The sequence below is a fragment of the Saccopteryx bilineata genome, chromosome 3 (genome assembly GCF_036850765.1).
Source record: "Saccopteryx bilineata isolate mSacBil1 chromosome 3, mSacBil1_pri_phased_curated, whole genome shotgun sequence".
In the NCBI taxonomy this organism is placed as follows: domain Eukaryota; kingdom Metazoa; phylum Chordata; class Mammalia; order Chiroptera; family Emballonuridae; genus Saccopteryx; species Saccopteryx bilineata.
The window spans coordinates 313,145,551-313,169,926 of NC_089492.1; the positions used below are offsets into that span (position 1 = coordinate 313,145,551).

The 24,376-nt window shown below is 51.5% G+C and overlaps 1 protein-coding gene across 2 annotated transcripts in view; it reads left to right on the top strand.

The window, feature by feature from the left end:
* The window catches only part of SYMPK (symplekin scaffold protein), a 40,066-nt gene that overhangs the window by 12,352 nt on the left and 3,338 nt on the right, over nt 1–24,376 (top strand). For both annotated transcript variants that reach the window (XM_066271752.1, XM_066271753.1), the window contains exons 8-22: nt 1,463–1,633; nt 2,945–3,184; nt 6,399–6,553; nt 9,393–9,543; nt 10,618–10,822; nt 12,481–12,631; nt 14,337–14,572; nt 15,544–15,625; nt 15,866–15,979; nt 16,893–17,040; nt 18,004–18,164; nt 19,479–19,587; nt 19,896–19,996; nt 20,596–20,686; nt 21,689–21,790. In XM_066271752.1, coding sequence (XP_066127849.1) covers nt 1,463–1,633; nt 2,945–3,184; nt 6,399–6,553; nt 9,393–9,543; nt 10,618–10,822; nt 12,481–12,631; nt 14,337–14,572; nt 15,544–15,625; nt 15,866–15,979; nt 16,893–17,040; nt 18,004–18,164; nt 19,479–19,587; nt 19,896–19,996; nt 20,596–20,686; nt 21,689–21,790 — 2,217 coding nt within the window. The remainder of the gene's footprint in view (nt 1–1,462; nt 1,634–2,944; nt 3,185–6,398; nt 6,554–9,392; nt 9,544–10,617; nt 10,823–12,480; nt 12,632–14,336; nt 14,573–15,543; nt 15,626–15,865; nt 15,980–16,892; nt 17,041–18,003; nt 18,165–19,478; nt 19,588–19,895; nt 19,997–20,595; nt 20,687–21,688; nt 21,791–24,376) is intronic.

Sequence of the window (24,376 nt, forward strand, 5' to 3'; positions counted from 1 at the left end):
TTAAGAGTCTGGACACTAAGTTCAAACACTAGCTTCACACTAGATTCATTGTGTGAACTTGGCAAGTTTCTTCTCTCTGAACTTCATTTCCTTTTTGTAAAATGGAGGTGATAGCGATACCCCTGTCCCAGGTTTGTAGCAAGGTTCTATGAGGATGGGAGCGCTCTGTCAACACTAGCTGATTTTATTGTTTTTCTGGTTGCAAATTGTAAACATGGTGCACACGCACACTACTAAAGTGTCAAGCAATGAATATGGAGGGGTTTAAAGGGAAATACCCCCAGTCCTGCTTCCTAGAGATAAATACTGCTAAGAAAATTGTTTCCTTCCAGACGTTTTCTATGCAAAGACAGATATTTGCCTGTATATATTCATAGTTTCTACATTTGATGACTTTTTTGTTTACCAAAATAGGCCCATGCATTCCATTTTCAGCTGAGAGGCATGAGAGTTGTAGTGGCTTGTGTTTGAATCTCTGCTTTCTCATTGGGCAAGTTACCTATTCTGTTTCTTCATTGTCCATTATCTATGTTAGGGTGTAGGTAATTAATATGGCTGGCATAGTAAGCATTCCAAAACTGCTAGCTAGTCTTACAACGGTGCGACTACCTTTTAAACTCAACATATGATCTTAAGTTTTATCTTTCCCTGTAGTTGCTACACAGTGTCCTATAGTATAGTTAAGTCACATTCTGTTTTTTATTCACTATGTCAATTAATGTGGCATCTGGTATGTTTTTGCTAAGAGAGTTAGCCACCAAATTGGTGAACTTTGGGGTTAACTTTGAGGAACTGGACCAAGGAGCGTTGTGGTATAAAGGACTCGAGTTTTCTACCTCTGTGTATGTACACGTATGTACATACTCCAAGTTCACATCAACGTAGTTCATCCAGTCAGATTCCAATAGTTGATTATTATTATTATTACATTAAGTGAGAGGAGGGAAGATAGAGAGACAGGCTCCTTCATGCGCCCTGACCGGGTCCAACCAGCAACACCCGTCTGGGGCTGATGTTCTAATCAACCGAGCTATCTTCAGTGCCTGGGGCTGACGCTCAAACCAATTGAGCCACTGGCTGCGGGTGAGGAAGAGGGAGAGAAGGGGAGAGGGAGGGAAGAGAAGCAGACGGTAGCTTCTCATGTGTTCTCTGACCAGGGATCGAAGCTGGGGTGTCAGCACACTGGGCCCACGCTCTATCCACTGAGCCAACCGGCCAGGGCCTAGTTGGTTATTTAAAATTATTTCTTGTCACTCACTGTTGCAGCCAGTGCTTGAGCAGCCTCACCACTAATTTTAGTACTTGTTAACAGTTTCATGAGGCTCATCTGCACTAAAATATCTGTGTTTGTCAGCTATTCACAGCTGTCCACATACAAGGTTTCTATTTGGCCCCAAGGCTGCTCTCTCCAGAGTCCTAGGAGAAAGGCTTCTACTAACTGGTTCCTTCTCTCCCTCATTAGATGTGCTGTGGGAGGAGGGCAAGGCAGCCTTGGAGCAGCTCCTCAAGTTCATGGTGCATCCCGCTATCTCTTCCATCAACCTGACCACAGCACTGGGCGCCCTCGCCAATATTGCCCGCCAGAGGCCCATTTTCATGTCTGAGGTGATTCAGGCCTATGAAACCCTGCATGGTAGGTTGTTCCCCTCTCCACTGGCTGGCCAGTGTGCTCTTTGCTGAAGAAATTTGAGCTCTAGGTAGTAGGCCCCTCAGAGATTCATCATTGATATAGTACAGGGGTTGTCAACCTTTTTATACCTACTGCCCACTTTTGTATCTCTGTTAGTAGTAAAGTTTTCTAACCGCCCACCGGTACCACAGTAATGGTGATTTATAAAGTAGGGAAGTAACTTTACTTTATAAAATTTATAAATTTATGTAGAGTTACAGCAAGTTAAAGCATATAATAATAATTACTTACCAAGTACTTTGTCGGATTTTCGCTGTTTGGCAGAATAAATCTTTATAAAACAACTTACTATAGTTAAATCTATCTTTTTATTTATACTTTGGTTGTTCCACTACTGCCCACCATGAAAGCTGGAACATCCACTAGTGGGTGGTAGGGACCAGGTTGACTACCACTGATATAGTAGGTTGTGGACACAGAGAAGGGTTCTCTAAATTAGACAGGAATCTGTCTCCCATATATTGGCTCTTATTCTCTCCACGTTGGATTCATTCTGTGTCTTTCCTTGGGGTAGCAAAGATGGCCCCCAGTAGCTCCGGGTTTCCATTCTGTTCACTTGGCAACCCCAGGGAAAGAGAGTATCTCCTTCCCAATCATTCTAGCAAAAGCCTACAGGCTGATGCTCATTGTTTCTGATTGGCTGAAAAGAGATTACAAGCCTATCTCTAAACCAATCACAGTGGCTAAGGGATTGCTGTGCTCTTACTGGCCCTAAGACTTGGCCCACTTGGACTGAGAATGGAGCCGGCGTGGTTCCCTGAAAGGACAATGAGAGTGTTGTTGGCTGAGGAACGGGGAAAGGACGCTGGTCAGGCACAATTACAGCCATCCTCTTTTGCTTTGGAACAGGGGAGGCTCACTCATCAAGGTGACTGTTAGGCATTTGAAAGTTATTCTGGTGGCAGAGACCAATGATGAACTGCTGTAGCAGTTCGGTTGGGACATTCTGGAGGTGAAGGTGATCATATAGTCACCCCCACCGGAGGCATATGGAAATTTCCAGACCTGAGATGGAAGGAGATGAGACTTTATGTTTAATAAAAGGCAGATTCAGTTTCTCTATAAGTTAAGTTTAGCTAATACTGACAGAGACCTGTCAAGGATTTTAAGCGTAAGCTTGAACAGGGGGAAGGCCACACGTTAGATTGGAGAGTGAAAACACTTTTCTAGATGCCCACAACCACTACTGGGGCTCGTGAAGTGAGGCTAAGACCCCTTAGCTCTGTCCGCAGCACAATGCCCCTCTTTCCTCAGCCAACCTGCCCCCGACGCTGGCCAAATCCCAGGTGAGTAGTGTTCGCAAGAACCTCAAGATGCACCTGTTGAATGTGCTGAAGCACCCAGCCTCCTTGGAGTTCCAGGCCCAGATCACCACCCTGCTGGTGGACCTGGGCACACCACAGGCTGAGATTGCCCGCAATATGCCCAGCAGCAAGGACACCCGAAAGCGGCCCCGGGACGACTCAGATTCCTCACTCAAGAAGATGAAGCTGGGTGAGCTGAGGGGTCAGTCTGGGCCTGGCAGGCGGGGTAACAGGGACTGGTCACTTTTTTTTTTTTTTTTTGTATTTTTTCTGAAGCTGGAAACGGGGAGAGACAGTCAAACAGACTCCCGCATGCACCCGACTGGGATCCACCCGGCACGATGCTCTGCCCACCAGGGGGCGATGCTCTGCCCCTCGGGGCGTCGCTCTGCCGGGACCAGAGCCACTCTAGCGCCTGGGGCAGAGGCCAAGGAGCCATCCCCAGCGCCCGGGCCATCTTTGCTCCAATGGAGCCTTGGCTGCAGGAGGGAAAGAGAGAGACAGAGAGGAAGGAGGGGAGGTGGAGAAGCAAATGGGCACTTCTCCTATGTGCCCTGGCCGGGAATCGAACCCGGGCCCCCCCGCACGCCAGGCCGATGCTCTACCGCTGAGCCAACCGGCCAGGGCCGACTGGTCACATTTAACACGTTCAATTATTAACATTAACTATAAGTTCTATTTATAATACTATTATTATAAACTACATTGTATAATTATGACATAATAAATGATATCAGGCCCTGGCCTGTTGTCTCAGTGTATAGAACGTCAGCCTGGCATGCAGTTACGTGCTGGGTTCAATATCCAGTCAGGGCACTCATGAGAAGCAACCATCTGCTTTTCTGCCCTTCCCTCTCCCCCTTCTCTCTCTCTTCCCCTCCAGAGCCAGTAGCTCAGTTGATTCAAACATCGGCCCCAGACGGGGAATGCCGGTGGTTCCAGGTCAGGGAGCTTGTGGGGGTCTATCTGTCCATCTCTCCTCTGCTCACTTAATAAAAAGAATAATAGGTCCTGGCCGGCTGGCTCAGCAGTAGTGGGTCAGCCCAACGTGTGGAAGTCCTGGGTCCAATTCCCGGACAGGGCACACAGGAGAAGCAACCATCTGCTTCTCCACCCCTCCCCTTTTTTCTTTCTCTTTTTCTCTCTCCCCCTCTCCCATAGCTATGACTCGAATGGCTCAAGTAAGTTGACCCTGGGTGCCGAAGATGACACGAGGACCTTGCCTCAGGTGCTAAAATAGCCCGGTTGTGAAGTAGTGGAGTAGCGGCTGCAGATGGGCAGAGCATCGCCTCATAGGGGGGCTTGCCAGGTGGATCCCAGTTGGGGCGCATGCAGGAAAGTGTCTCTGCTTCTTCACCTCTCAATTAAAAAAATAATAATAATGATATTAAAATATAACTTTAAAAGTTATATTGTTTATCAATAATGTCAACCATGGCATGACTGTAAAAAATTTTTCTGTGTTTATTTTATTGATTTTAGTGAGAGAGCAGGAGAGAGACTGGAACATCTGTTCCTGTGTGCGCCCTGACTGGGGAACAAACCGGCAACCTCTGTGCTTTGGTTGCTCTAACCAACCTAGCTATCTGGCAAGGGCATAAATTTTTTTAAATCACGCATGTTTGTCTCTAGAACATGCATGAAAGCGTTGTTTTTTATTCTTTCATTTAAAAAATAAGGAATTTATTTTGGTATAAGGAGTGAGGTAGGGACCTATTCTTTCCCCATAATGAAGCCTACAAAGCAGAGTATTGTATACCTTGATTTACATCTTGGAGCTCTTTCTGTATTTGCACATGAAACCTACTGCATTCTTTTAATGGTGGCATAATAGTGCGGTTATTCTAACTAGTCCCCTGTTGATGGACATTTCATTTGTGTGTCTTTGTTTAAAGCATAAAGATTGCTATCATATAATAGGCTTGCATAGGTGATTAATCATAGGACAAATTACTAGTAGTGTGACTAGTGGGACAAAAGCTTTGTGATTTCAAGTTATTTTTGCCCGTCAATTTTATTTTTCTATTTCTTTTAACTTTTCATCTTGAACTAATTTTGAAGTTGCAGACAAGTTACAAGAATAGTACCAGAAACTGAATGCGGGTCTCCCAATGCATTTAGTCATCATGTTTCTTCAGTCTCCTGAAGCAGTTCCTCAGCCTTCTAAAAGCCTGTACCAGTTTACATTTCCACGGTCCATAACCCTGCCAACAACCATCACTGCCAACCCTTCCTTTTTTTTTTTTTTTTTTGTCAGTCATAGAGGCAAAAATGCCCTTATTAAGATGTTTTTACATTTCCTGGAACCTGGTGAAGTTGAGCAGCTCTAGTAAAAAGATGGAGGTTTTTAAACAATAAAGTTCTGGGAATTATTAGTTAACCTTTTCATTTTTAGGGGGTTTAGTATGATCACCTGGGCCGCTATGGCTTATTCCCATTTCCCAAAGGAGAACTGAGGCCTAGGGAGAGGCTGTAAGTTCCCCAGGGTCGTATGGCCACCTTCTTTTTTTTAATTAATTAATTAATTAATTTTTATTTGTTTTATTGATTTTATTTTATTTTTTTCCAAGTGAGAGGAAGGGAGATAGACTCCTACATGCACCCTGACCAGGATCCACCTGGCAAACCCTGTCTGGAGTTGATGTTCTGCTCCCCTGGGGCTATGCTTGCAACTGAGCTATTTCTAGCACCTGAGGCAGAGGCTCCATGGAGCCATCCTCAGAGCCTGGGGTTGATGCACTCGAACCAATCAAGCCATGGCTGCAGGAGGGAGAAAGAGAGAGAGAGAGAGAGAGAGAGAGAGAGAGAAGGGGGAGGGATGAAGAGGCAGATGGTTGCTTCTCCTGTGTGCCCTGACAGGGAATCGAACCCGGGACATCCACACACTGGGCCGATGCTCTACCACTGAGCTAGCTCGCCAGGGCTTTATTTTTTTTAAGTGAGAGGAGAGGAGATATTGAGAGAGACTCCCTCATGCTCCCTGACCAGGATCTACCTGGCAACCCGCTTCTGGGGCCGATGCTCAAATCAGCCAAGCTATCCTCAGCACCTGGAGCTAATGCTTGAAAAAATCGAGCCACTGGCTGCAAGAGGGGAAGAGGGGAAGAGGGAAAGAAGGGGGAGAGGGAGGAGGAGAGAAGCAGTTGATCACTTCTCATGTGTGCCCTGACTGGAGATCGAACCTGGGACATCTGCACTCGGGGCCAGTGCTCTGTCCACTGAATCAACTGTCCAGGGCCTTATGGCCTTTTGACGGTAGAGACAGGCATACAGTCCAGGTCTTCATCCGCTTCACTGCTCCTGTTTGCTGAGGCTGCCTGGCGGCAGGGGCCCCCCGGGCTACTGAGGAGGGAGGACCTGCTTGCCTCGCTAGAGCCAGCATCTGGTCTCCTTCTCTATCCCAGAGCCCAACCTAGGGGAAGACGACGAGGACAAGGACTTGGAACCAGGCCCATCGGGGACCTCAAAGGCCTCAGCCCAGATCTCAGGCCAGTCAGACACAGACATCACAGCCGAGTTTCTGCAGCCTTTGTTGACACCTGACAACGTGGCCAATCTGGTAAGGATGGGTAGGGGCCATTCCCCATGGGGTAGGGAGGAAGGGTCTGGAGTCCTTTTCCTGCCTCCACTTCACGGTCTTCATCTGTCCAGATGGTGTGTCAGTCCTGACACCTCTCTGTTCTCAGCCGGGAGGGTGTGGGCCATGGGCACTCCTAACCTTGGATGGACCTCTTCTCTGATCCTTACTCCTTCAGGGGGTCACTTGTCACCATCCCCAACAGCCCTTTAGGTGGTCTCAGTTCCCGTTTAACCCACTCTCACCCTCTCCTCTCCTTTGAAGGGGGCAGTGGGTCTGTTAATTGGAGAGTGAACCTCATGACTTGAGTGCTACGTAGTCTGAGTGGTGTGGGATTAGTCCTGGGGGGTAGGATGGCCAGTATTTTCCCCAAATTCTCAGCGATTTCTTCCGCAGAAAGAACTGTTGGTTTGAGTTGATTGCAGAGCTGGGGGGGGGGGGGGGAGTGGGTCTCACATCCGTCCTCTGGCTATAGCAGCACCCAGGCCATTCTGGGTGCTCATGGAAGAATGGCTCTTCAAGCCGTGCTTGACAGCAGTCATCGTCTGCCCAGGGACTCTGCAGGTGTAGTTGTTGGGTGCGTGGAGTGGCATTTCTGTTGTGAGGGTGGCAAGGAGTTTTCTCTCCAGCTCAGACCTCCTTGGTGAGCTGCAGGCCCGGCGGTCAGCCATCTGCTGCATTGTTCCCTCTGGGGTGTTCCACGGGTGCCTTCGGCTCACCGTGCCGAGAACTAAACTTGAGGTTTCTCTGTGCGTTCCTCAGGCCCGCGGCCCCCTGGTTTTCCTGGCACACCTGCCTCCTGGTTTCCAGACCAGAAACCTGGGAGTTGATTCTTTGCCTCCCCCCAATCCTTCCCCTCTTCGTCCACAGGCCCCTTCCCGGTCCCTTTCACGGCTCTGGCTCCATTGCCTGTGGCGCCACCGGCATCTTTCTAAAGTACAGGCCCCAGTGCTTCCCTGCTCCAGCCCTGCCATGGCCCTGCTTCCTTGTAGATAAAACTTAAATTCAGCTTGCCTTAGGCCCTGTCTGATTTGGCTCCCATGAACTCATACCTTGTCTGTGTCTCCTCATCACACTCTGGGAAATGGTCCTTTTCAAATTATTGGTGTGACGTTGTCTATAGGATTCTTGTACTTTTATACTACTTACTGTCTCTATAGTAATGTGCTGCTCTGTTCTCCCTAGTACTGTGACCTTACTCTTCTTTTCTCTCTCTTTTTTTTAGTTCAATCTTGCCACAGATTTGCTTGTTTTTAGTGATTCTAAGAACTGGCTCTTAAGTTTTGTTGATATTCTCCCATCCAAGTACTAACCAGGCCCAGCCCTACTTTGCTTCCGAGATCAGACGAATGAGGTCGGGCGCGTTCAGGGTGGGATGGCTGCAGACTGTTGACTGTTGCCTTTCTTTTTCTTTTTTTTTCTTTTCTTTTTTCTCCTTCCTTCCTCCCTCCCTCCCTCCTTCTCTTCCTTCCTCCCTCTTTGTCTCTCTCTTTTCCTCCCTCCCTCCCTCCTTGTTTTCCTGTTTTTATTTCTCTTCTGAACTTTCTTTGAATGCATTTTCCCCCCAGACTTGTTTTGTTTGTTTGTTTGTTTTTACAGAGACAGAGAGAGAGTTAGAGAGAGGGATAGATAGGGACAGACAGACAGGAACGGAGAGATGAGAAGCATCAATCATCAGTTTTTCATTTGGCACTTTAGTTGTTCATTGATTGCTTTCTCATATGTGCCTTGACTGTGGGGCTACAGCAGACCGAGTGACCCCTTACTCAAGCCAGAGACCTTGGGCTCAAGCTGGTGAGCCTTGCTCAAACCAGATGAGCCCACGCTCAAGCTGGCGACAACCTTGGTGTCTCGAACCTGGGTCCTCCGCATCCCAGTCCAACGCTCTATCCACTGCGCCACCACCTGGTCAGGCCCCCCAAAGTTTTAAGTTAAATGCTTGGCTTATTAGTTTTCTGTCTCCTTTTCTAATACAAGCATTTAAGGATCTGATTTCCCATTTAAGTATCATTTTGGCTGTATCCCACATGTTTTAATTTATAATTATGAAACTCATTAACCTTCTGTTGTAATTATTTTATTATTTAGAGTACGCATTTAAACTTTTAGGTTTAAACTTTCAAACTCACTAGTTTGAAATTATCCTTTATTTTACCATTACCTGACAGACGTGAATATGCTCTGTTAGGATATAGACTTTTTTTTTCATTTTTATTGAATTTATTGAGGTGACACTGGTTAACAAAATTATATAGGTTTCAGGTGCCCAGTTGTACAGCACATCACCTGTACCCTGTGTTGCCTGTTCCCCATCCCAGGTCAGGTCTCCCTCCATCACCATTTATCCCCCCTGTACCTTCCTCTTTTCAATTTCCTTCTGAGTTTTTCTTTCAATTTCTGGTCCATACTGTACTCTTCACCGAACCTCCTTCCACTCTCTGGGCAGGGTGCCAGCTCTACGGCCTCTTAGTCTTTACCCAGGCTGTTCCTGTGCCTGGAATGCATATGTTGGTCCCACAGCAAGACTTCACCCTTTGCCAGCCTGGTTCTTGCCCTCCTCTCAGTTCTCAATCTAAGTGCCAGTCCCCAGGGAGCCAAAGCCGTCGCTGACCCTGATGTGTCTCACGGCCCCCTTTTCCTTCCCCGTCAGGCACCACACTGCATCATGCCTCGTTTTCTCTCTGACTTCCCTCGGAGTCTGAGCTCTGTGGGAGCAGGCCCGGGTCTGTCCCCATCACTGCCATTTCCCCAGGGGCCCAGGCATGGAGCCCATGCCTGTCAGATCAGTAAGGAAAGGCTTCCCTTCCCGGGCACCCCACAGGTCCTCATCAGCATGGTGTACCTACCTGAGACCATGCCTGCCTCCTTCCAAGCCATCTATACCCCGGTGGAGTCGGCAGGCACCGAAGCCCAGATCAAGCATCTGGCTCGGCTCATGGCTACACAGATGACGGCCGCAGGACTGGGGCCAGGTGAGTGTCGCTTGGAGCTGACCCAGCCAGGGGTTGGCACTGTGCCTACTGGGTTCTCCTTACTGGAAGAGCCCCTGCTCATGGTGGTGCAAATAAGAATCACATGAGACTTTAGATGTCAGTAATTACAGGTCTCATAGATTTATTGAGTGCTCAGTATTGTAGGCCCTGGACTTTAAAATCCAACAGTCCTGGATTTGAGGTCCAAGTTGAACCAAACTGTCTCAGCCACTCAGTAACTGTGACTTTGGCCAAGTTTCTTAACCTCTCTGAGCCTCAGATGTTTCCCCGTTTCAGCAGTACAAATTATATACAATGAAACACAACTCGTAAGTGTACACCTTAGTGAATTTTCACAAAGTGAAGACGCCAGTGCAACTACCACCCAGATGAAGATCTAGTGTGAAGCGATAGACATTTCTACTGCTCCCCAAAGTTCCTCCTGCTCCCTTCAGGTCACACTCACACATCCTACCTCCAGAGATAATCACCATGCTGGTTTCTGCCTCCATAGATTCCTTTTTTCTAGCGTTGAACTTCATATAAACAACATCATAGAGTCTGGCTTCATCTGTTCAACAGATGTTTTTGAGATTCATCCATGTTGTTGTGTGGACCAGTAGTTTTCTTTCTTGCTCAGTATTATTCCCTTGGGTGTTTACCCACCCTCCTTTTGATGGACCTGTGGGTTGTTTCTAGTTTTGGGCTGTTGTGAATAAAACTGCTATGAATATTTGTATATAAGTGTTTTGATGCACATGTGCCCTCATTTATCTTGACTATATACCAAGAGTGGAATTGTTGGGTCATGTGCTAGGGTATGTTTGTTGCCATTAGATAGTGCTCATCAGCCTTCCAAAGTGGCTGTCCCATTAGCTGCCCCCTCCAGCAGTGAATGGCATGTCTAGTTGGAGCCTCACTTTTTGCGTTGCAAAGCGATCGAGAGCGGACCTGTTTCAGAGATGCGCTTTGCAGATTTAAATGAGTTTTGTGTGTACACGGCTTAGAATAGAGGTCGTTAGGTGGGAGCACATGGGTCTGATTCCTGGAGTCCATTTGCTACGTCCCTGCCAGGTGTGGAGCAGACCAAACAGTGCAAGGAGGAGCCCAAGGAGGAGAAGGTGGTGAAGCCTGAGAGCGTCCTCATCAAGCGACGCCTGTCAGCCCAGGGCCAGGCCATCTCGGTGGTGGGCTCTCTTAGCTCCATGTCCACCCTGGAGGAGGAGGCACCCCAGGCTAAGAGAAGGCCAGAGCCCATCATCCCTGTAACGCAGCCCCGGTGAGTCCCCCTGCCGGTGCTGGTATAAGACCAGGAGCCTGCTTCTGTGTGTGCCTGTGTGTGTGTGCATGCGTGTGTGATAGAGAGAGAGAAACAGAAAGATAGGTCAAGACAAGGGTCTTTCTTATTCCAGAGTCAGTGCTATCACCACTAATCCTTAGTTGTTTTCTTTTACATAAAAGAATTCCTTTACAGGCCCTGGCCGGTTGGCTCAGCGGTAGAGCGTCGGCCTAGCGTGCGGAGGACCCGGGTTCGATTCCCGGCCAGGGCACACAGGAGAAGCGCCCATTTGCTTCTCCACCCCTCCGCCGCGCCTTCCTCTCTGTCTCTCTCTTCCCCTCCCGCAGCCAAGGCTCCATTGGAGCAAAGATGGCCCGGGCGCTGGGGATGGCTCCTTGGCCTCTGCCCCAGGCGCTAGAGTGGCTCTGGTCGCAACATGGCGACGCCCAGGATGGGCAGAGCATTGCCCCCTGGTAGACAGAGCGTTGCCCCATGGTGGGCGTGCCGGGTGGATCCCGGTCGGGCGCATGCGGGAGTCTGTCTGACTGTCTCTCCCTGTTTCCAGCTTCAGAAAAATGCAAAAAAAAAAAAATAATAATAATAATAAAAAAAAGAATTCCTTTACATGTAAAGTTGGGATAATAGCATCTGTCTCTAAGGATCAAGAGGGAATTAGATTTTCATTTGTGGTTAGATAATTACCTTTTAGGGTTGAGAGAGATGATGGTACCTAACATGTCCAAGTGCTGCTGGTTGTGACCATCACTGTTGTCGTTACTACCATCCTCACACACAGACCCCAAATCCAGCCTGTTCCTACCCAGTATCCAGTCAGGGGGCCATGCCTGATCTGCTGCCTCTCCAAGCCCACTGCTTCCCTCTTGGTATTTTTCTTTAATTTAATTTATTGTGTTTATATAGATTCTAGTATCTCTCTGAATGCATCCGCCCTCCCCCATATTCCCCTAAACATCTCCCTTGTCCCCCTTCCCTACAACTCCCTCCCCCCTTCCCTTCAGGTTTAATTCCATTCCGCAGTTCACACTGTTCCTTGGATTCCTCAAATGAGTGAGATCACATATTTTTCTTTCTCTGCCTGGCTTATTTCACTTAACATAATAGTTTCCATGTCCATCCATGTTGTTGCAAAGGTAATAATTTCCTTCTTTTTCATGGCCCCATAGTATTCTCTTGTATATATGTACCACTGCTTTTTAATCCATTCGTCCACTGACGGACAGACACTTGGGCTGTTTCCAGATCTTCGCTATTGTGACCAATGCTGCCATAAACATGGGGGTGCATTTCTTTTTTTCCCCTCTTGGTATTTCTTGAACAGCCAAACAGGTTTCCACTTGAAGGCCTTTGCACTTCCTGGTCCATCTGCCTAGAATTTGTGCATCTTGTCTCCTCTCTTCATTCAGATCTCCACTTCCTCGTTGTCTCATCATAACTGCTCTCCCTGAGACACCCTTTATCAAAACAAGATAGCATTCTCTGCCTTCTCATTGTGTGCCCTGCCATTCCTCAGTCAGGGAGCAGTTAGGGAGCCTGTGTGTGTGTGTGGGTGTCTCTCGATGGCCTGGAGAGTCCCCAGGGGGGCCTGAGCTCCAGAAAGGATGTTCTGAGTCTCTGTGTCTCTTCCAACTCCCACATAGGCTGGCAGGTGCCGGAGGGCGCAAGAAAATCTTCCGTCTGAGCGATGTACTGAAGCCCCTGACCGACGCCCAGGTTGAGGCCATGAAGCTGGGCGCTGTGAAGCGGATCCTGCGGGCCGAGAAGGCTGTGGCCTGCAGCGGGGCGGCCCAGGTGTGCCCCGCCCTGCCCAAGTCCACCTTTCCAGTCCCTCTCCCAGAGCCTACGTCAGTGGAGAGACGGCCCCTCCCTGGCTCTAATTCCCAGCTCAGTCACTCAGGGCCTGGAGCCAGTTACTTGTCCGGGCCTCAGTTCTGTCCTCCTCCCTCAGATGGAAGCGATGGTAGCAGTTCCATGCAGGTGATGGGAACAGGAAGTGCTGGGCCCACATGTGTGTTCGCTCAGCACCAGCTGGCTGCAGGGATGGGCCCATGGTGAAGGCTGCTGTTGTGGTCTTCTATGGGGTTAGCATTGTTTTTGTTCTCATACTCATCCTGGCAGTGGAGAGACTGATCACGAAGGTGGCTTTTCCCATTTTCTGAAGTTTATTTTTAATTAATTAACGTACATACTCAGTTAAAAAATATTTTAAGGCTATAGACTTATCTGCGTCCCATTCCCTTCCCCACAGATGACCAATGTACAACTTAGGGAAATTCTTCAAGATTTTTTTTAAATTTTTTATTTTTGAGAGAGAGAGGCAGGGAGAGACAAACATTGAGCTGCTGCTGTATGTGCCTTGATCAGGGAATTGAACCAGGAACTTCTGTTCTCCATGACAACACTCCAGCCAAGCTATCCAGCCAGGGCTTTTTTTTTTCTTTTCTTTTTTTAAAGACAAGAACCTGGCCTGTGGTGGCGCAGTGAATAAAGCTTTGACCAGGCATGCTGAGGTCGCTGGTTTGAAACCCTGGGCTTGCCTGGTCAAAGCACATATGGGAGTTGATGCTTCCAGCTCCTTCTTCCCTTCTCTCTCTATGTCTCTCTCTCTCCGTCTCTCCCTCTCCTCTCTAAAATGAATAAAAAAAAAAAAAACTCTTCGAAAAAAATAAAAATAAAAAACTTAAAAATAGAGAGGAAGAGAGAAAGAAGGGAGGGAGGAAGGGAAGCATTCATTTGTTCCACTCAGTTGTGCATTCATTGGTTGCTCCTGTGTGTGTGCCCTGACTGGGGATTGAACCTGCAACCTTTGTTGTTTTGGGACACCACTTAACCACCTGAGCTAACTAGGCAGGACTTTCTTCAAGATCTTTTTTGTTTGGGTTTTTTTGTATTTTTTCTGAAATGAGAAGCCAGGAGGCAGAGAACCAGACTCCCGTGTGCACCCACCCGGCATGCCCACCAGGGGGCGATGCTTTGCCCATCTAGGCCATTGCTGTGTTGCAACTGGAGCCATTCTGGTGCTTGAGGCGGAGGCCATGGAGCCATCCTTAGCTCCCAGGCCAACTTTGCTCCAATGGAGCCTTGGCTGCAGGAGGGGAAGAGACAGATAAAGAGAAAGGAGAAGAGGAAGAGTGGAGAAGCAGATGGGTGCTTCTCCTATGTGTGCTGGCTGTGAATCAAACCTGGGACTTCCACACACTGGGCTGACGCTCTACCAGTGAGCGAACCGGCCAGGACCCTCAAGATATTTTTGTGTATTTAAGTGTATGAGAACTACTCCTGGTTTTATTCTGTGATGATTGATTTTTTTCTCTCTTTTCATTCCCCCCTTTACCCCCACAAATGGGACCTACTGGACATAAGGTTCTCCAGCTTGCCTTTCTCACTTAATAGCAGGTCTACATTGGGGTTCTCTGAGCCTGGGCAGGAGACATTTCACTGCATGATCACGGGGTGCCTGGGGTTGCACACCTCCACGCTGACTCTGTCCTATCAGGTACGCGTAAAGATCCTGGCCAGCCTCGTGACACAGTTCGACTCGGGCCTGAAGGCTGAGGTCCTGTCCTTCATCCTGGAGGACGTGCGGGCGCGCCTGGACCTGGCCTTCGCCTGGCTCTACCAGGAGTACAACGCCTACCTCGCAGCTGGTGCCTCGGGCACCCTGGACAAGTATGAGGACTGCCTCATCCGCCTGCTCTCCGGCCTGCAGGAAAAGCCAGACCAGAAGGATGGGTGAGGGGTCGGCCCTGCACCCTCCTGTCCCCAAATGTCCCCCTCCATTGCCCTGCCTTGTCTTCCTGGTTCCTGACCATTGCCCTCTTCATCACCATCCAAGTCAGTCCTCCATGTGCCCGTCCTGTGTCTCGTTTCTCCCCACTGGCTGGAGGCCCGAACGAGGTAGCTCAGTGTGGGCTCTAGGTCACACACCCTGGGCTTGACCCCTAGCTCTGCTGTTTGCTCTCTGACTGACTGACCTGTGTCACTCACCCTCTGGGCCTCTGTTTTCTCATCTGTAAATAATGGTGCCTGCCTCGTAGGCTTCTTTGGAGTGTTGACTCCATCCCCATCTTTTGCCTAAACTGGTTCTGTACCTTCCTCTTTGTCCTCGGCCTCCGATTTATCTATCCATTCAGCACACAGCACCAGGTGACATTTCATAATGTAAATCTGTCTTCCCCCGAAAGCCTTCCCGGTTCTCCATTCCTCTTGGATAAGTTGCAAGCTCCTTTCTGCACTCTGAGGCCCTGTGGAATCCAATCCCTTCCTACCTCTTTAGACTCTTTTTTTGCCCTTCTGCTCCTTGCTGCCCCCAGAGTTTAACCACACTGGCCTTCTGTCTTCTGTTCCTCAAACATGCCAAGTTCAGGGCTTGGTACTTACTGTTCTCTCTACTTGGAATGCCCTCCCTTCACGGCATGGCTGCTCCTTCTCTCCCACCTGTGTTGACTCAAATGTTATCTCTTTTGTGGCCACCATATCTAAAATAGCAACCGCCTTGCACTGCCGTCATCCCTCCTGTTGCTGTACATGAGCAGAAGTAGGAGTCCCCAGTTGACAAAGGGGAGAAACAGAGTTTCAGAGAGGTGAAGTCTGCCCAGGGCACCCAGCTGGCAGCGTTTGAACCCGGCTCTGTTCCCCTCCAAGCTCTGGCACCAGGTTTGAGTGACCTCTCTGCAGCCGGTCCCTGTCCCTCTCTCTGACAGGATCTTCACCAAGGTTGTACTGGAGGCACCACTGATCACAGAGAGTGCCCTGGAGGTGATTCGCAAGTACTGCGAGGACGAGGTGAGGCAGGGCAGCAGAGCTCCCTCTGTGCCCAGCTTCGCAGCATCGTGGTGCTGGTGGGAGCCCTGCTCGCGGCAGCCTGTGGCGGGGGGCAGCCCTGTGTGGGGTCTGAGGGGCACACAGCCTAGACCTGGTGGAAGGGGTTCTGTGAGGACAGGACCAGACCTGAGCAAGGCAGGGGAACATCCCAGAAGCTCAGTGCAGGCGGCTTGAGCTCTGGTCCCCTCCCTCCTGCTGCAGAGTCGCACCTACCTGGGTATGTCCACTCTTCGAGACCTGATTTTCAAGCGCCCGTCCCGCCAGTTTCAGTACCTGCATGTCCTGCTAGACCTCAGCTCCCATGAGAAGGACAAGGTGACTCCCCACTGTCCCCTGCTGGGCTACCTGCAAGCCTTCCTGTCCTGACTAACCAGCCTGGTTTGCCACAGTCCCTAGGAAGGTGCCTTTTTTGCATCAGTGTTTGGGTGTGGGTTTTTTTCCATTTATGATGTCATGAAGCTGCTTAGAGTATACACACATGTGCACTCACCCTCCCGGGAAAGGCGGTCCCATTCTCGCTCTTAGTCCACCAAGTCAGTGAGCTCCTCTTACAGTCTGGAGCTGTGCTGGGACCCGGGACGCTGACCAGGACAGGAGCAATGTGACCTATCAGCAGGCAGTGAGGACACTGAGGATTGGAGCAGTGCCTGTAGCTGGGAGCCCTGACCCCTCTTGTGGGGGGTGGGCAGGGAGGCAGTTGAAGGAGGGCATGTGAGCCAGGACCTGAAACGCGGAGTAGGTGGAATGCCCCTGCCGCAGCCTCTTACCAGCTCCTTTTCTGGTGTCATGCTACCATTCATTAAGCAGACCCTCGCTGGTTGCTTTGGTCAGCCCTGTGGCGCTGCTGCGGACAAAGCAGTGCACAGGACCAGTCCTTGTGGCTGCCAGCAGAGGATGTCAGGGTGAAACAGGATATCGCCAGTGATAGGCATTCCAAGCAGTGGGAGCCTTTGTGTCAATTCTCAAAGCCAGGGACAGTGCTGTCACTTTTGAGAAACTGAGGCACGCTCATTCTGGTTGGCACATAGCAAGCAAGGCGAGAAATGATGGGAGGTGGAGCTTTGCAGGTAGATGGTGAGGCGACGTGGGGCCTGAGTGGGTCCCCAGCCTTGGGCACGGGTAACTCAGCGGGGCCTGGCCTTTCTCAAGAGTGGGCTTGTTCACATGGGTGCTGCTGCGCTCGGAGCAGCTGTGTCCCCCGTGGCCAGCTTGCTGCCACTCCCCTCAGGTGCGTTCCCAGGCACTGCTGTTCATCAAGCGCATGTATGAGAAGGAGCAGCTGCGAGAGTATGTGGAGAAATTTGCCCTCAACTACCTGCAGCTCTTGGTCCACCCCAACCCGCCATCAGTGCTGTTTGGAGCCGACAAGGACACAGGTTTGGTGCAGATTCATCAGATGTGTACTAAGCCCATGCTGGGCCCTGCCCAGTCTGCTGGGGAAGCCTGCAGCCAGACAGTAATAACCAGAACCAGGAGGTCCAGGACAGTGAAACCAAGGGGCTTCATAAGCCCGGAGGGATGCCTGACCCAGCCTGCGGGGTCGGGGAGAGTGACCTGGAGGAGGGGACAGTTGGGCTGAGGGCTGGAGGTAGGAGAGCTAGCCCATGATGGGGCTTCAGGAAGGATCAGGAGGGATCATCGCAGGCTCGTTCCCTCAGCAAAGCCCTGGATCTCTCAAAGTTAAGATGGGGAGACCTGGCCCCAAGGAAATGAACCATTAGATTGGAAAGTTCAGGCTGTGGAGGGAAGCATATGGCCTCTTGGGAGCACAAGAACCCTGGGACTGCTGGGCTCCCGGGAGATGTCCCAGGAGAGAAACTGGCTGCATGAGGCCCAGGGGATGCCTGTCACAGGAAGAGAAGCTGGGCGGTGGCGTTCCAGGCGAAGGAGCTGCAGAGGCTCCAAAGTGAGGGCTCGGGTTGAGGGGAGTGGGGGGAGCTGTCAGAAGTAGGTTGTGACAGGAGCAGGGTGCCCCAGAGCAGGGGCACCCCAGGGGGCCTGGGGATTTGTCCCATGGGCACAGGGCAGTCATGGGGGCTGGGGGCTCCGAGCAGGAAAGGGGCAGGGGCAGGACTGCGCTTGAGAAGGACCTGGCTGCACTGAGGATTGGTGGTCAGAAGAGACAAGGTGGGGGCTCAGTGCAGAGGCTTCTGAAGGGGGAGCAGGCCTGGTCCCAGCCCATTTTCCTGGTGACTGGTTTCCAGCCCTAGAGCTGAGTGCTTCCAGTCCCAACCCCCTTCGGTGCCCCCCCCCCCCCCGCCCCAAGGAGCAGACACGGAGGATGGGAAGGGGTTGGGAGAAGAGTGGGGCCAGCCTGACCCTGTCCCCTGCCCCATCAGAGGTGGCAGCGCCCTGGACCGACGAGACAGTAAAGCAGTGCCTGTACCTCTACCTGGCCCTCCTGCCTCAGAACCACAAGCTGATCCACGAACTGGCAGCTGTGTACACTGAGGCCATCGCTGACATCAAGCGGACGGTGCTGAGGGTCATCGAACAGCCGGTGAGGCCCCTGAGCTCACCAGGCTCTGTTCGTCATGGGCAGGGCTGAGTCCCTAACTCCAGCCCCTACCCTGGTATCACCACCTCTGTGTGAGCTAAGCACTAAGGTTTGTCACTCCAGGCAGAGCTGCTCTTTAGCTTGTGGGTCGTCTAGATGTCCATCACTCATGAGAAGACAGCTGTAGCCCCGCAGTTAAGAGCCTGGAGTCAGACAGAGCTGGGTTCATTCTGCCTCACAGTGCGAACTTGCACCCCTTCAGTAAACATGGGACTGGCAGTTCCCTGAGCTTGTAGGGATTCTGTGTAAACACGTCACCCATATCATTTATGAGCTAAATCTGCCCTGCCTCTGGAGCCACAGGGGCACCCACAAGAGGCAACGCAGTTGCAAATTGGCACCTGAAATCCGTAATATATGTCCTGCCAATTGCAGCTGGATTTTTAAAAATTGTATTTATTGGGGTGGTTAACAAAATTGTATAGGTTTCAGGTGTAAAATCCTACAACACATTGTACACTGGATTGTGTGTTCCCCACCCCAAGTCTCCCTCCATCACCATTTATCCTCCTGTACCCTCTTCCACCTCCCCCCACCCTCCTTCTCCCCTGCAAGCAGCTGGATTTAAAACTTTTTTTATATCTCTGCCCTGATGTATTTTTATTATGGAAATTTTTCAACAATCAAAAGGAGAGTATAGTTTCTTAATTTCCACATGCCTGCCACCCAGAACCAACCATGTCCTGTCCTATAACATGGGGGTAATGTGTCACTGAGAGGAGGGAGCAGATTCTTCTCCCCGTCCTCACGGTGAGCCCCCCGGAGTGTGACCCCTAAAGGGCAGACATGTCAGTTCCCTCAGGACAATGTTTAGAGGGCACAGAGGAGGCTGGTGCTGGTGTGGGCTCAAGAGCTGCAGGAAGTGTATCCGTGTGACACGGTGGAAGAGACCAAGATACCTTTGCCCTCCCTCTCCCGCTTCCCCCAGGTTTCCCTGTCTCAGAGCCCTGTCACCAGCCTTTCCCCCATCTTATTGAGATGAAATTAACGTATTTGAAGTACACAACATAATGATTTAATATATGTATATATTGTGTAACAGTTACAGCGGTAAGCTTAACATCCATCAAAATTCTTTTTCTAGCAATGAAAACTTTTAAGATCTTCTGTCACCAGTTTGTACCCAAGTCCCACTATCCCCCCAGCCCCCTTGCCCATGACACTTGGGCCTCTGTGTTTTTACCCTGAGCCCCCTCGTCCTGCCCACACCACCTAGCCCTCCCTCAGGCCTTCCCTGTCATCCCTCTCCACGTCTAGATCCGAGGAATGGGCATGAACTCTCCAGAGCTGCTGCTCCTGGTGGAAAACTGCCCCAAGGGGGCAGAGACGCTGGTCACGAGGTGTCTGCACAGCCTCACAGACAAAGGTGCCCCTACAGGGACCCCCGTCCGTCATCCATTTCCTCCGTTGCCCAGACCTTCCCCAATTCCTCTTCCCGGGACCTGGGGATTAAAGCTGCTGGGTCCCCAAATGGTTTCACCCCATCCTTGGACCTCAGTTTCTCTGTTTAGAGCAGTGTATGGTTAGATGCATTCGAGAAACCGAGGGCCAGGGATTCCTGCTCTGAAAGGGAATTAGTTCCTGCCCTTCTGTCCCACACACCCACCAGTCTCTCCCCACCTCAGTGCCCCCCCCTCCACCCCCAATACCTGTGCCTTCTTGTTCCGCCTACAGTCCCGCCCTCCCCAGAGCTGGTGAAGCGGGTCCGGGATCTCTACCACAAGCGGCTGCCAGATGTCCGCTTCCTCATCCCTGTGCTCAACGGGCTGGAGAAGGTATGGAACTGCATGCGCGACGCCCCCCTGGTGATATGGCAGGGCGGGGACCTGGAGGCGGCAGGCCACTGGGTATCCATGTTAGATGTTCTGTGAGCATATTCTGGGGCTTGTCAGACCAGGGATCAATCTCAGCTCAGCCTTGGCCTCATCTGTGGTGGCTTCAAGCAAGACTGTCTCCTCTCTGAGCGGTGGTTTTCTCCTGTCCTGAGGCCTAAGTGAAACCACGGAGTTAGATCTGTTCCCAGCATGTAGGAAGTCCACCCCCACCCCAAACATGTGCTTGGGTGAGCCTTGACCACCTTGTATATAAAGAGGGTGACGAAAACGCACTCCATTTGCAGGGGGAATCAGTGAGCTGGCCCAGGGGGCATGTGACTGCAGAGCAGGGGCTCAGGTGGGGAGCGCTGAGGCAGGGGCTGTCAGGCCAGTGTACTGCGGGGAAAGCTCATCCCTGAAGGGACCAGAGGAAGCAAGAGGAGGAGAGCGCCAGTGGGCGGAGCTTTCTTGCCCCGCCCCCTCCCAGGGTGAGCAGATGGGGTAGTTGGTCTAGAGTGGGAGGGGCATACCGACCTGCCTCGCTTGCCCCGCCTCTGTAGAAAGAAGTGATCCAGGCTCTGCCAAAGCTCATCAAACTCAACCCCATTGTGGTGAAAGAGGTCTTCAACCGCCTGCTGGGCACCCAGCATGGTAGGTAACAGCTCCCTGTGCTCCCTGAGCATCGGCTCTCCCAGGAGGCCCCCTCAAGTGGTCAGGCAGAAGGAAGGGGTCCAGAAGTGAGGTGTGGAAGGCTGTGATTCCCTGTTCAGAGAGAGGGCTCCCGCTCCCTGGGGCTGCCGCCCAGACTTGGCGGTGTCTAAGCATCTGTCCCAGAGTCCCCAGGCCACCCTCCTGTGACATTTAGATGATGGTTTCAACCACAGTGGGGGCAAAATTGTGGACTGGGGTCTGACTCTGTAATAGTGTCTTCCCTTCTGGGGACCCAGCTATTCCCAGTCTCTGTCCCCCTCAGGCACACCTGCCACTCCTCAGCTCTTGCCTGAACCCCCTCACACTACGTGTGGGTGAGGCACATACTGTTTGTAATGGTCAAAAAGAAACTGGGCATCTAACCTAGGAAAACTAGCTCAGTGGCTGAAGCTAGAGTTGTTGGGGTTGTTCCAGACAACCTGGTGACTTACGCGCACGCGCGCACACACACGAGTGTCTGGGACCCTTGAAATGGCAATTGCAGTGCCATCTACCCCAGCGCTGCTATGCTGTGTGGTGGTCAGGTGCTCCCTTTGAGCGGAGCCCGAGCCTGAGTGCAGCTGCAGGGCTGCTGCCCTGCCCCAGCCATGAGCTCACCCTAGCCCTGCTTTCCTGGGGCCCGGCCTGGTGGGAGGGAGAGAAACACAGATACTGCCCTAACCAGGGGAACCTGAGTGCAGGCGAAGGGAGAGAAGGCCTCCATTGTGAGAAAAGAATGTTCCTGGAGGCATGGCTTTCCAGCTGCTCCCTCATTGGGCCCCTCTTTATGTTCTCAGTCTCTTTCTCCCTCTACTCTTGCCCTTTGTCTCCCGACCCCTTCCTGTCCCACTGAAGCAGAGGGCATCTCCTCTTCATCGTTCTCCCAGTCTGGGGGACCCTTATGTCTCTTCACTTAGGTTTCCATGCTGTCTCCTCCCCCCTCCGCACTCTCTCCCTCTGCAGGTGAAGGAAACTCGGCCTTGTCCCCCCTGAACCCGGGAGAACTTCTGATCGCATTACACAACATCGACTCTGCGAAGTGTGACATGAAGTCCATCATCAAAGGTGAGACACCCTCCCACCCCCTTAAGTGGTCTGGCCACCTCGGACCCAGGAAGAACCTCAACACCCCCCCACCTCCAAGCTGGAATCTGCTAAGTCAGTGATAATGCCACCTTTGGCCCCGATTCAGAGCTCCGACACCCATCCTTGTTTTTTTTTTCCTTCCCTCCCTCCCTCCATTCCTCCTTTCCCTCCCTCCATTCCTCCTTTCCCTCCCTCCCTCCAAGAACATAGTACACGTACTGTGTGTTGGCACAGAGTTTCTATCTTCAAGAAAGGCAGGGAGCTGTCTGGCCCCAGCCCCAGGAACGGAGGAAGCAGAGCCCACTACCTAGTGGGGGGGTGGCAGGGGGCGCTGGGGCCCAGGTTGGACCAGGAGATGCGGTGTCCAGTCTGGGCTCCAGTTGCAACAGGAGAGCGTGGGTAGGGGGGGCGCATTGCTGACAAACTAACAGGCTGACCACAATCAGCAGTCTCATGGTGGCTGCTGTCACTGTTTACTGAGCACTTACTCTGAGCCAGGCTCTCCTGAGTGCCTTGCAGGCCTACCTGCCAATCCACACCACCCGTTACCTGGTGAGTATGTGGACTTCCATTCTATAGACAAGGAAATGGAAAGTTCCAGAGAGGTTGAGTAACTTGCTGAGGGCCACAAAGAACCTAAGTGGTGTAGTAGGAAAAGCAGAATTTGAAGCCGGTAGACCTAAGTTGGAGTGCCAGTCCTGCCAGGCCCGTGGTTGGACCTTTTCGGTGGGAAGACCTTGCCCTCAGCTCTCAGCACTCCCCTCCGCTCCTTCCCTAGAGGGGCTTTCTGGTTCCCACAGGGTGGAGGTGGACACCCTTACTGTCCCTCGCTCTACTCAGAAGACAACTGTCCTTTGATTCCCCCTGTCTCCTTTAAGGGGGGTTGCCCCGCCTTGCTACTTTAGTCTCACGTCTAGCCTGAATGAGCTTCTTCAGTGACTTCCTTAGCCTTCCCAGCGAGTTCCCTCGCCTTCCCAGCGAGTCCCTCTGAAACTTTTAGGTCAGGAGAGGACTTGATGAAAACGTGAGGCCCACACTACAGGTGAGGAGCAACTAAGGCTTCTAATGGCCACCCCTTGCTCCCCGCCACTGTGCTCTTGGGCAGGATGCATCCTAGAGCTGAAAGGTGGCTGGTTTTCAAGAAAAGCTAGAAATCGGGTTTTTAGAAATACCGTGGTGAAACAAAAAACAAACCTCATCCACAAGCCTCAGACTGGATTCGGCCCCTCGTGAGAGGGTTTGGAAGCTTGGCGTCTGGCAGCAGTCTCTATACCCCCTGGCTCCTCTGTTGATCACAGGAAAGTTACTGGCTCAGTCCCAAGAGCGGTGTGCTCACACGGTTCTGTGTACAATCTGAGGGGCTTCACAGACCCCACCACCCCACTGAGCCCATTCGTGGACCCAGACTTAGTGTCTGATCTTACACGGGGGAACCAAGGCCCAGAGAGCAAAAGGACCTTGCTACAGGTGACACTGGTGGCCAGGAGCCAGGCCCCTGGAGATGGCGGCAAGGCCTGGCCTGGAGGACCCCACTTGTTTGTCACAGCAAGCCTTCCACTGCTGTCCCTACCAGCTGGGTCCCCAGCACCCAACTCCAATCAGTTCCCGGAACACATTTCTCTGCTCAGGCCCTTATAACTCCACTTGACTTAAAGCTCCAAATCCAGAGTCCAGCCCTGTTTTGCACACTGCCAGAATCCGCAGTAGCTGAATAGTATCATTAGTCATTCCTGGCATTCACTTGTCCCTTAACCCTTTCTTGGTGAGTTTTTCTGTAATGAGACCTGCCTTCAGGTCTAGTCCAGCAGTTAATTCACTCACTGAGCACTTGTTCAGCCCTGTGTGGGCCGTGGTGAGAACACAGCAGGCAAAGAGACAGCTCCGCTCTGCCCTTGCAGGGGTATCAAACCATCCTCAGACAGTAACAGCTCAGAGTGAGCCAGGTTGGGACGGGGAGCCCAGAGGGGCCAACCAACCCTCTCTGGGGAGGGATATCAAGGAGGGCTTCCTGGAGGAGGGATGCTGAAGCCACAGGGTTAGTGGTGAGGCAGCAAAAGATGAGATGATCCCAGAGAAAGGAAGAACATTTATGAAGGCCAAGAAATGAGTTTGTGTGGCTTGTAATCCTTGAGAGCCCATGCCACATGGAGTCCTAAGCCACATTGGTCGTTTGGACTTGATTTCTCTAAGGCCTCTGGGAGGTGCAGGGTCAGGTTGAGCTTTCAATAGACCCTTCAGTCTACTTGTATGAAAGGTGGATTAGTAGGCTGAGTAGGAAGCCCAGGAGGTGGCTGGGGTAGAGCAGGGGGAGGGGAGGGAACAGGGTTGATTCTGGAGGCTTGTAGGCAGTCACTACCTGAAGGTGAGGAGGGGAAGGAGGAGCTTCTTTGGTGTCTGGTGGGTCCTATCTGGCACTTTCCTCACCTGCACACTCCTGTGCACCTTTAGCCTAAATACCTGCCCTGTCCCCCATCCAGCCTCTTCCCTGCCTGTCTGCCTGTAATGCCTTCATCCTCCCCCTTCCCCTATGAGACCTCCCGCCTATTCCTTATAGGTGCCCACCCC